This window comes from Schistocerca americana, chromosome 2, assembly GCF_021461395.2.
Source record: "Schistocerca americana isolate TAMUIC-IGC-003095 chromosome 2, iqSchAmer2.1, whole genome shotgun sequence".
NCBI lineage: Eukaryota > Metazoa > Arthropoda > Insecta > Orthoptera > Acrididae > Schistocerca > Schistocerca americana.
In genome coordinates, this window is record NC_060120.1 from 149,704,197 (window position 1) to 149,716,545 (window position 12,349).

The 12,349-nt window shown below is 36.5% G+C and overlaps 1 protein-coding gene across 1 annotated transcript in view; it reads right to left on the bottom strand.

The window, feature by feature from the left end:
* Positions 1 to 12,349, bottom strand: part of LOC124596458 (structural maintenance of chromosomes protein 4-like) — a 317,218-nt gene that overhangs the window by 189,658 nt on the left and 115,211 nt on the right. The window contains exon 5 of the mRNA XM_047135592.1: positions 1,311 to 1,498. Coding sequence (XP_046991548.1) covers positions 1,311 to 1,498 — 188 coding nt within the window. The remainder of the gene's footprint in view (positions 1 to 1,310; positions 1,499 to 12,349) is intronic.

Sequence of the window (12,349 nt, forward strand, 5' to 3'; positions counted from 1 at the left end):
AAGTACATGTGGTTATCTGTGAAGAAATGTTACTCTAAAGAATAGATGCAAAATTCTGTAAACGTGAACCTTGTGTGAGCTAGCGAGTAGCTGTAAATGCAGAGAAATATAAGTTTATACAAGTAATGAATTATAAAAACCTGTCACCTTCGATTACGTGATTAATAACTCTCAAATGGAGTCAGTCATATATTGTACCTGGTAATAATAATGTCTAACAATACGAAGGCTGGGTACAAGCAACACTATAGGACACGGGCTGATGTCTTCTCATTTATAAAAAACAGGGCCAACAACAAAATTCCAAATTCCAACACTGAACACTAGTCATGCTCCTTGTGACACTAAACAAATCATATGAGTAAAGTAAAGGTAGTCCACTTTTCTTTTTGGTTATAAGGGAGCACTTTTTCAGGTAGGATCCATTTTCCAAGGTGCTGAATTGTAGTAAATCACATTTCAGGTCTAGTTTTCTGAGGTGGCACTGTGTATATCTCAGTCATTTTAAGCAAATTATTTCATAACTTCATTTGTGAACATCCTTGTTGGTTAAGTAAACAGAGTACAAGCTCTGTTTGTTAAAAACTTAGGGTCATACGCAAATGTACCCTCCTTAATTACTGCTATTTTGACAGACATTTTACTTGGCAAACACTGGCTAGCTTGAGAAAGGCCATAGCCTGATGTCAGTTACTGACTAAATAACATCTGTTTCAGTTGCAACCCTGGTTTGTCTCTTTTTGCATCACAATCTAAAAATGATTTTCTGCCCCACTGTACCCAGCACACTGGAGTTATGAAATAATTATGTCTTTAAGCTGTGGACTAATGCTGTGCTTAACCTGTAAGAACTGGTTTCATGAACAGTAAAAATCTGGTCTTTGTCATCCCTGTTATGTTATCTATAAAACAATGATCATTTTATGGGAGAGAGAATTTTCTGGTCTTCAGGCTATGTGAGCATCATGTAACAAAAATTACTATGTTTTCTATTGTTATTCAATGAGTGGCAAAAATAGCTATGCTAAATACAATACTAAAGGTAGAGACTTATAAACACATCTTGTTTAACACGATGACAACATTCTACTCACCAAGTGGCAGCAGGAGAAAACACACACAAAAGTGCAAGCTTTCAGAGCCAGTGGTTCCTTCTTCTGGCAGAAGGGTTGAAGGGGAAAGGATGAGGGATGAAGGAAAAGGACCGGCAAGTTTTCCTAAATTATATTATCAAAAATTAATTATTTTGTTGATATGATAAAAAAAAGAATACCAAAGAAATTAATTTTGTATACAGAGAATAAACTTACTCATATTTTTGGTGCAAAATGTGTGTTAAACGAGCTATTTCATTCTTTGCTTGAAGATGGAGAACAGTTCTTTCTCTTTCTTCCCTCAAATTTTCCATTTCATCTTTTGCTATATTTCTTGCATTTTGTTTTTCTTCTACAATAGATTTAATTTTTTCTAGCTTCTCAGAGATGATCTGGCATCGATACTGCAAAGAAAAGTGTCATTAGGTTACAACTGTTTTCAATAAATGTAACTTGGCTTCTCACTGAATAATATATCATGTCTAGATATGATGGTGTTTCCAACAAAGTACTAAAGATTGGTTCCTGTATAATAAATCCTGTCTTATCTGAAATATGTAACGCATCACCAACACAATGCATTTTCCCAGAGAGACTGAAATATCCCGTTGTTAATCTCCTCTTTAAGAAAAGTGATAAGAGAGGTCAATAGCTAACAGTCTGTTTCCCTACAGGTATCATTTTCCAGAATTTTAGAGAAGAATATGTATTCTAGAATATTAACTCTCCCGAGCAACAATAATATCCTTAGTAAATCACAGTCTGGATTTCAGAAGAGTGCTCTACTGAGAATGCCATTTAAATGTTCATGTACCAAGTTTTACAAGCATTAAATAACGAAATATCGCTGTTTGGTATTTTCTGGGACCTATCTAAGGCATTTGACCGTGTGAATCACAATATTCTTCTACATAAACTGCAGTTTTATGGGACTGATGGGTACATCTAACCAAAGGAATGCAGAAAAAATGGAAAGTACTGTGCCGCATGTGTTCTACAGGCTTAATTTGTTAAGGTTAACCAGTTTTGACTTGCGAGGCACTGAGTAATTTAACCAATGTAATCCGAGGACAATATTCTGACTGGGGAGAAACCACTTAGGATCAGTCTTGGGTCTGCTACTGTCCCTCATAAATGTAAATGATTTTCCAAATAGTAATAGTAGTAGTAGTAGCTTTATTCATCCGTAGATCTCTTTTTACAAGGATATAGGAGATGTCAAATTATTTACAAGTTTAGACCAATTTAAAATTAGCTAATTCATATACACATATATTTAAAGACTCCTGGTATACAATACTTTTTTTACAAATAACTTATTAAATAATGTAATGCCACACCGTTCACTCATAACTCACTATCAGTCACTGCACACACTATACACACATTGTTTCATACCCCGCCCCCCCCCCCCCCCCCACACACACACACACACACACACACACACAGGTGATCTCTGGGCCATTTTCTGTACTGCAACTTCCCACTTGCTATCCTGAAAAACTGAGTCAGAATCCCTCCACAATGAGTGAGATGTTGAGCTGAGAAAGAGGAAGAGGTGTTAGTATCGTACCATGCACAGCTTGGGGGTAAGTATTTCTAGAAAGGAAAAAAGAAGGAAAAAACATAAAGTGAAGGTGTTATGTGAAATGTTTTATAATCATTATCATTATTATTGTTATTTATTTGTACAACATTTTTTTATCAAACTCCTACTCTGTTTTATATAAGTAATCCTTCAATGTATAAAATGTATTGCATAATGTATTTTTTCAATTTCTTTAATCTCTTTTGGTAATTTACTGTACAGTTTTATTCCTTGGTAGAAAATGCTGTTTTGAGTTTTATGTTTATTTTTTCTTGGTAAATGTAAGTTGAGTCTATCTTTTGTTGCATGGTCATGGACAGAGCTGTTTGTGCAGTAATTACCAATGTTATTTTTGATGTGTATAATTGACTGGTAAATGTATTCACACGGAGCAGTTAAAATCCCCAGTGTTTTGAACAGATCTTTACAATGAGCTCGACTAGTATTTTTGGTTTTTATTCTTAAGGCTCTTTTCGGGAGTTTGAAAATTGTGTTCATATTTTGTGCGTTTGTTCCCCCAAAAAAATGCCATAGGTAAGAATTGAGTGTAAATATGAATAATATGTAACTAAAAGACACTGCATGTTACACGCTAAGGGCATAACATGCTGATGACATTCTGTTTGCAAGTACCTTTGTGTATTCACACCACTTCAACTGAGAATCAATATTCATTCCTAGAAATTTTACATTTGTTACACTGTCTATGGAGGTGCCATCTACATTTAATTTAACATTGTCATTTTCTCTCTTCAAACTGAAATTTATGGCATTTGTTTTCTTTATGTTCAATGTCACTTTATTGCTTATTGACCAATCATAAACTTCCTTGAGAGTTTCATTTGCTTTCTCGGCAAGGAATTCTCTTGTTTTCTCAGAGACTATAATATTGCTGGCATCAGTGGAGAGAATTTTTTCACCATGGGTAACACTAGTGGGAAAAGCATTGATGTATACCAGGAATAGTATTGGTCCTAATATGCTACCTTGTGGAGCCCCTATATTTATGTATTTTGGTTCTGATAAGTGTTTTACTAAATGTTTACATCTTTTTTGAAGTATGTGTTATCTCTACTCTTTGTGCCCTACCTGCTAGGTATGATCGAAACCAGTCATTAGATGCCCCTCTTATTCCTAATGCTTCTAATTTATTTAATAGAATCTTGTGGTCAACTGTATCAAACACCTTAGAAAGATCCAAAAATATGCCTGTGACACACTCATCTTTATCAAGAGCGTCAAGTACAACTTTTGTGAATTCTACTATGGCTGACTCCGTATTTTTGCCACTTCGGAAATCAAACTGTGAATCCTTTAAAAGATTGTATTTATTCAGGTGATTCATTAACCTATCTTTCGTAACTGCTTCTATTATTTTTGAGAATGCTGACAGCAGGGAAATGGGCCGGTAATTTTCTGTGTGTTCTGCAGTACCTTTCTTAAGCAAAGATACAACTCTTGCCTGTTTTAACTGCTCTGGAAATGTCCCTGATGTGGATTCATTTATTATATTTGTCAAGGGGCCTTGTATAATCCCTATGCATTGTTTCAGTGCACACATTGGTACTTCATCTAAGCCTGCTGACTTTTTATTTTTTAGTTTTTGAACAGTTTCATTGACTTCATTCTCTGCGGTTGGAAGTAACATCATTCTATTTAGTGCAACATTATTTACAAGTGTTATATTAGTTTTGGGGAAATTTTGCTGTAACTTCTCTGCAATACTTGAAAAATGCTCGTTTACATAGTTTGTTAAGTGTTGTTGATCATTTATTACCTTATCCCCCTCCCTTAGCAGTATGTTATTCTGCGATTGTTTGCCTCTCCCCGTTTCCTTTTTTATAACATCCCAGACTGCTTCGCTTTTATTCTCTGCATTATATATTATTTTGTCATTAAATGATTTTTTTTGCAGCAATCAGCACCTTCCTATAGATCTTTTTGTATCTGTGATAGAAATTTAAGAATTCTGGATCACTGTAAATCTTTTTCATGGAACTGTGGTGTTTAAGTGTTTGGGAGGACTTCTTAATACCTGCTGTTATCCATCTGTTTTTGTGAGATGTTGATACAGACACACATACTTTTGGAAATGCCTTTTCAAAGTTCAATTTAAACAATGTGGGGAATTTAGAGAATTTCATATTCACATTGGTTTCCTTATACACTTCATCCCAGCTTTGTTTTTCTAGTTCTTCTGAAAAATCTTTTATTCTGATTTCTGATAGATGTCGTTTGTAGGCTTGTAATTTAGGGAATGATTTAATGCCTCATTTTACTGTTGTTATTTGACAGAGATGGTCTGACAGTCTGAGATCTTTTACAGCTACATCACATTTTTACCTGAGCATATTTGTGGCCACATGGTAAATTACTGATGCAGTCATTGTAGTAACCCTTGTTGCACTATTGACCAATAGGGACTTGCCAAAACTTTGAAGGATGTTTAGAAAGGTGCTGCTGGATTCATTTATGATATTAGTGTTGATGTTAATGTCCCCACATAAAATTATGTTGACTTTTGTACTTGAGACTTTATCTAGAACTTCTGTTAATTTATTGAAAAATGTGTCCACACAACCACTGGAAGATCTATACACACACAAAATGAGTAATTTCTTGGTGATATCAAGCCCAGTTAATTCAATAGCTGATATTTCAAAGTGTTTGTCTTCACTTACTGTACTGAGGTCATGTCTTGATTTGATCTGTGTTCCTTTTCTGATATAAATGCATGATCCTCCAACCCTCTGCAGTAAGAGTTTGCCCTTTCATACAATGATAATACTACATGTTGGATTTGTGTGTGTCTACACCAGTGCTCAGTAATAAAAACTACTGTGCAGTCTAACATTCAAACAGAATTGTTCTTTTAGCAGATGACATTAATATTGTAGTCAATCCAAGTATACATGCAGCTGCACAAGAAATGGTAAACAATGTTCTTAAAAGTATCACTGACTGGATTTCTGCAAATGTCTCGTCTTCAATTTTAAAAAGACGTATCATATTCAGTTCTGCACATCTATGGGTACTACACCAATGAATAAGCATAACACATGGTGAGGAAATTATAGGTGGGGTGGAAACTTCTAAATTCTTAGGGGTCCATACTGATAAGAATTTAAACTGGAAAAAGAAAATTCCTCAACTCAAAAACTTAGTCCAGCCACATTTTCACTTAAGAGTCACTGCAAAATTTGGGGAGAGAGAAATCATTAAGTTGACATATTTTCATTCAATAACGTCATATAGAATAACAATTTGGTGTACATGTTCATCTTGTAGACATCAGTTTAAGGTGTCAGGCTTTTCAAATATTTCTTTACAGTTATTTATTCTCTCATGAATTTCGTTGTAAATAATCCACTGCAGTTCAAAAAGAACAATGACGTATACAATTATGATGAGAGAACAAAAAATGTCATTCATTATGTTACATTAAGATTGCCTTTAACACAAAAAGGGGTGCACAATGCTGCAACCAATATTTTTGATTCCTTACTCGGTGACATAAAAGCCCGAGAGACAGGAAAGTAAAATTTAAAAATAAACTGAAAAAGTTTCTCCTAGACAAGTCCTTCTATCCTGTAGAAAAATTTCTATTATTGTAATTGTAAAAGGTGGTAGTTAGGAATTACTAGCTTGCATTTGATGTCTTATATATATATATAACTTATGCAACATCATTATGTTTTGTCAAGCGAATGGTCCATGGAAACTGCAGTGTGACACCACAGATTACACATCTTCAGGTTAGCAGTGAATAACACTTTGCCACAAAATGATCAAATACTGCTATTTTAGAATAATCGTTTATCTCTGGAGTACTTTCATTCAACTGACAGTCTTCTAGCAAGTAAACATTCGTAAAAAATAACAGTGACAGTAGCTTTTCCTGGAGATGTAGTCACAGCCAAATTATGCAAACTTATTATCCAGTCACCACATTATTGTTTTACAGAATCTATATCTGCTTTTTAGTTGGTACTGCACAAATATCATTCTATTATGCACGTGTCCTGAAAGTTAGAATCCATGAAGATCAAGATCAGTTCAAAAAGACTGTGGCCACACGGCAAAGGTTGTTTGTGACGAAATAGTTCATGAGTGAACAACTGTATGGCAGTGTCCAATGGGTACAATATTTCTGCAAGTGACATGTTGCTATCACTGAGTGTGCTGATGAACTGACTGCATCAGAGCTAGTGAGTAGCTTTTTATCTCCTTCCCCCATTCCTCCAAGCTGCTGCTTCATTCACAGTCCATGCTTGGGAATGAGTGCCTAGCTGATGTTTCCTTCCCCCTCCCCTAAAATCATCACTTTGTCCATATTGAGCACCCAGTAACATGTTGGTGACGTTTTCACTGTTGCTCCACCTGCTCCTGATGTCAGTTTGTTATGGGATATTTCCTTCTTCTTCTTTTTCTTCTTCTTCTTCTTTAGGCGAAGTGTGGGTTCATAGCCCTTACTAAAGACGCTGCCACTATCACTATGGATTGGCTGTTCCCTTACTAGAATCTGGATATATCCTTTAATTTCAGAGTCCCAGATATTAGACTTATGGGTCAGAACCTTTGCACGGTCGTAATTCATTAATTCTAATTCCAATAGGTAGCACTCCTCAACTGCTAACTTGTTTGGCGACAGCAGTCTGGTGTGTCGCTGGTGTTCACAGCAGTGATCTTCGATAGTACACACCGACTGACTTACGTATGTTCCACAAAATTGGCAGGTGGATTTAATAGACCCGGACTTGCAAAGTCTGTGATCGTTCTTGTCTCTTAAGATTTTTTGTAGTTTTTTCCATTCTTGCAATTCACGAATTAGGAATGCACGATACTTTATTATCATAAGCAAGGAAGACAGCTGAGGCATGAACAGAGATTAAGGTAATAAAGTGTTGGCAGTTCGCACCAGCCTAGGTCTGCTAAACCTGCTGAGTTGCTTAACATAGCAGGACTGGATATCAACAAGGAATTAATAATTTTCTATATGTATTGACCACATAGATACTTTTTTATGTAAATTAAGCAAAATTCTAATTAAAGAGTTGGCCACAAAAGTTAATATAATTTTGTAGGGAGACATAAATACTAGGGTCACAAATAAAACTAATATGACCCACAAAAATATCTTTTACAGTTTCAGCATGTACCTTTTGGTCAACAGCTCAAGAAGAGTAGCTGTAACAGCACCAGTAATTGACTACATGCCCACAAATGTGGACACTGAAAAGAGAGGTGTAGCTGTAAAATATCTTGGACTCTCAAAACATTTCTGCCAAATAACAACAGTACAATCAGATATGAAAAAAAATCTGTCAACTGCACACCTAAAACAGACTTTTACCAGAAGCCAAAATGCAAGATTTTTGAGGAGGACTAGCAAATCAAAGTCGGTATGAAGGGTATACAGAAAGCAATGTCAAAGTGAACAATTTGAATTTTGAAAAGGTGTAATCAAAAGTAACCGCATCAGCAGCAATGTCTCACAAAACTGAATAGATAACACAAGATGTCAGACAGTCCTCTCAGACCCTTCTGTACCCCAGTTCCAAGAAAAAGTGTCATAATGGACCAGAGTTCTTAAATTTCTGCCATATAATTATAGGTAATATACAATGCAGTGAATGAACACAAAACATCTGGGATGTCATTAAAAAGGTAACACGGAGAGACCAACGAAAGAATAACAACATACAGATAAGGGAGAAAGGTCCACACCACCTAGCAAACTTTGTGTTGTAGAGAAATTACAAAACAATTTTCCCAAAAAGAAATATAACACCTATAAATAATAATGTATTAAATGCAATTATGTAATTATCAACCATAGAGCATAATGCCAGTAAAACTGTACAAAACAGAGAAATTTAGAAGTAGTAGTCATAGACGGGGATGACGACATCACAGCGGACTCCTCTCCAGATGTCAAGATAGGTCCATCCTTGCAGTCACGGTCTCTGGCTGAGCTACCTGTCACCACCTCCCTCTTCCTGATGTGTCACCACTGTCACTTGCCAGGGCACCACCTGAATAAGGGGGGGGGGGGGGGGGGGTGGATCTTGTATCTTAGGCAACTCAGCCTCTGACTCAGATGTCAAGACTGACACAGAAAATTGCTGACATAACCGCAATCTGAACTAGGAAGTGCTTGAAACATGCTGTGACTCAGACTAAGAGGTGGTCACAGCGTGGCACATGGTTCCCTCAACTACAGTGCACAGCCAGTATGTATGAAACTATATTGGTCATGCAAGAGCACTTCTGATATCATCTTAACTCATCATGAAAACCTGCCATTGCATATAGACTTGGGCACATTCGGTAGTACTACACTGGAGGACTTCGGCTATTGATATGTTGACTTTGTTTTGGATCGCTGGACTCATAATTCACTTGTTGTACTGTGACTTTTATTTCAGTGTGAGAGTAAATCACAGTATTCATCAAGTTTAACATCACTTCCCTGAATTCTCTTGTGTCCAAGTACCCTGGACAATCGCACATTTTTTCCCTTGTCATTGTAGGAGGAGAAGGGAGTATTGAATCTTCTGGGCATATATATTTGCTGAGTACATGTGTTGCATAGACTTAAGGGTATTCAATGAATCAGAGCAGATGAGTACGTTCTCAACAGTAATATGTGTCATGTGCTCCACCACACTGAAAATTGCACTTAATTACGTGTCAAGTACAGTATACTTGTTTGGTAAGCAGACCATGAAGACATGTCCAGGGAAAACCACTGAGCAGCCAAGGCTGTCTGCCAACTTCAATTCATCCATGAAAGTTTCCATATGACTGTGGGGCTCATTTAAATATAGAATTAAAAACATGTGCCGAAGTGCCTTCTCTCATGAAGTTCAATAAGTTTAAATTTACTCTCAACCTTTTCAGCAGCCAGGATGGCTGTCAGCTACAGCCTTGGATCAGTGTCGAAAGCCTTGAGATGCATAGGTCTCACTGGTGCGTAAACCAGGCATCCATAATCTAGCCAGGTTTGTACAAAAGCTTTACACAGTCCTCAAACTGCACACAGGGCCAGACTGTGATGTGCTGGGACAAAGAACACATTATTTTGTATTGTGGTGGCCACTTGGGTAGATGGGCCAGGAAGGGATGGGGAGGACCTGGCAGGGGCCATACTGGTGATATTCAGACTGTTTAATATTTCTGATGCAAGATAGCAGAACTGCACATCAGCTTCTGCAATGAACATATCAGATATCTCCTGTCTGATTTTATGAGAACATCACTGCAAATATTAATCAACTTTCTGTAACTGCATCGTTTCATAAACAGGTCTTGACAAGTACAAGAAACACTTTGTCCTTGCGCTTTTTCAATTGGGCAAAAAAAAAGGTCGTGGTTCAGTTTAAGCGCAATTACAAGTATCAGTTATATACCACCTATATTTTCTCTTGTGTGTGCCATAACTCTCAGGGAAGCTCTTTCTGATTTATTGAAATGATTAAAATATGTTACTATAACCAAGGTACCATGAGCCACCATTTGTACTGTTCCTCTCTCTGATTTCTTGAAATGATTAAAATATGTTACTATGACCAAGGTACCATGAGCCACCATTTGTACTGTTCCTGCATTGATCATCTCTTCCTTCATACACATGCTACCTACAAGTGCACATCCCCCACCACAGACACACACATATATACATACATTTACATTGTTATGCATTCACATGTGCACTGCTTGTGTGAAGGATGGGTAAGCATTTCCACCAGGTGACAATGCCTTAAGATCAGGCATAGTAGCTTAGTATCAGCTGTTGTCTGTGACATATCTTTGTGTGTCCTTGTTGTCAAGAATGTGGAACAATTTATGAATGAAATTAAGCTGTGTCAACTGCATTGTCATCAAAGATTGGACAAATACAACTGTGATGCAATTTATAACTTATGGATGAAATGGCAAAGGAATGGGCATTTATGTGGTAGGCTTGAATATAAATTATCATTCTTTATAACCAATTTTATTTTATGATGAACCAGTATGTATGAGGAATATAGTAGATTGCTAAGTATTTTAAAACTATTTTTGAAAGGTTATTTAATAAATTTAAGTTGAATGTTTAATGAAATACACAACAAAAGAGTTTCTGACTGTCTGAGCTTAATGTAGAAATCCTCTTGAATTTTTGCATACCACCACGGTTACCAAACTTTTCAGCTTCAATACTGAATCCTTCCCCGTCGATAACAATATTAAGGAGGCGGCAAATGCACTTAATTATGCGATCAGTTATGTCAATGGATGTTCCAGTTTCCTTTCTCAGTAATCTCCGTTTATCTATAATTATACCAAATGTGTGTTTCAACAACTTTTCTTGCTCTGGAATGCTTATCATCTTACAGGCTCTTCTTGTTATTCAAACATCAGTGAGAAAAGGAATAAGTTTCATCTCCCAAAATGACGCATGGTAGTTCACGACACATTTTTTTTAAGTTCTGTTGGTGGTCATAGTAACAGTTCCCCATTCATAAAGTTCTTATTTAACATACTTGCTTTGAACCTACCTCCATCTGACTGTTTGCTATAGGCACCAACACCTACAGCTATAAATTTGTAACTGGCACCAGCAATTGTCTCACTTACAAATGAATATACTGCTTGTAATTTCAGAATATGCTGCCAGAATGTTCACGAATTTTTGAAGAGATATTTTAATTCCAAGAACTATGAACAGTTCCTTGTTAGAGGAAACAGAAGTACTGAGACAAATGGAATCGTTTACGAATTTTGTGTGTCTCAAGACGAAAATCATCCTGTAAGGTACTCACTGGCTCCAGTCGATGGACCATTGCCACTACCAAGTACCACATCACTGTAGAGAGAAAAATATTGAAGAAGAATTTTTTGAGCTCACAACTGACTATGGGTTTCAGAGTTCAGTAAACTCCATATCTCTTCAAAGGCAAACATACGTGAAACTTCGAGATACAAGACCCTCTTTATAATGAACTGAAGCCTGTGAGTTCTACTTCAAAACAGTGACACTGCAATAATTTACATTACAGTACCATTATACACACTTTTTCTTCTGCTGTTACAGTCCCACAAAAATTGGTGTTCTGTTTTGAAATTTTGTGTTGAATGTTCTGCAGCACCCACTAAAATGTATTATGATTATGAGTCATATGAACAAAAATTTTCAGGGGAATTTCTTAGCTCTTCTTGTAAAAAAAACACTTCTAAATTTATCACTTTACAGGATGAGCCAATAATCTCCTGTTTTTTCTGGGCTTCAAAATTCTGTAAGTGACAGCACTGTCAAAGCAATATCAATACAACAATGAAGTGATTGTTCTATAAAAGAGCACAAACCGACTGGCAGTGAACAAGTGGTGGCTGTATCTATGTTATCTATTAAGTTGTATGTCAGCTGTTGAAGAATAGGAGTTCCTTTGATGGTGCAGTTTAGCCTGCTAAGCAGGAAAGGGGGTCGGGATAGGAAAGAGGAGGGGGATCTATGACATGTACTTCTCGCAGTTTAAAGTGATTTGAACTGCGTGAGGACAAAACAGACAGTAATTCATATACCTGTCCTGCAGTGTTTGAGGCTACACTGAAGCTGCCCAGTATCCTTTCTATTAAAACAGAAAAAATCAAATGCATTGGCCATAGATCAGAGAGAATAATT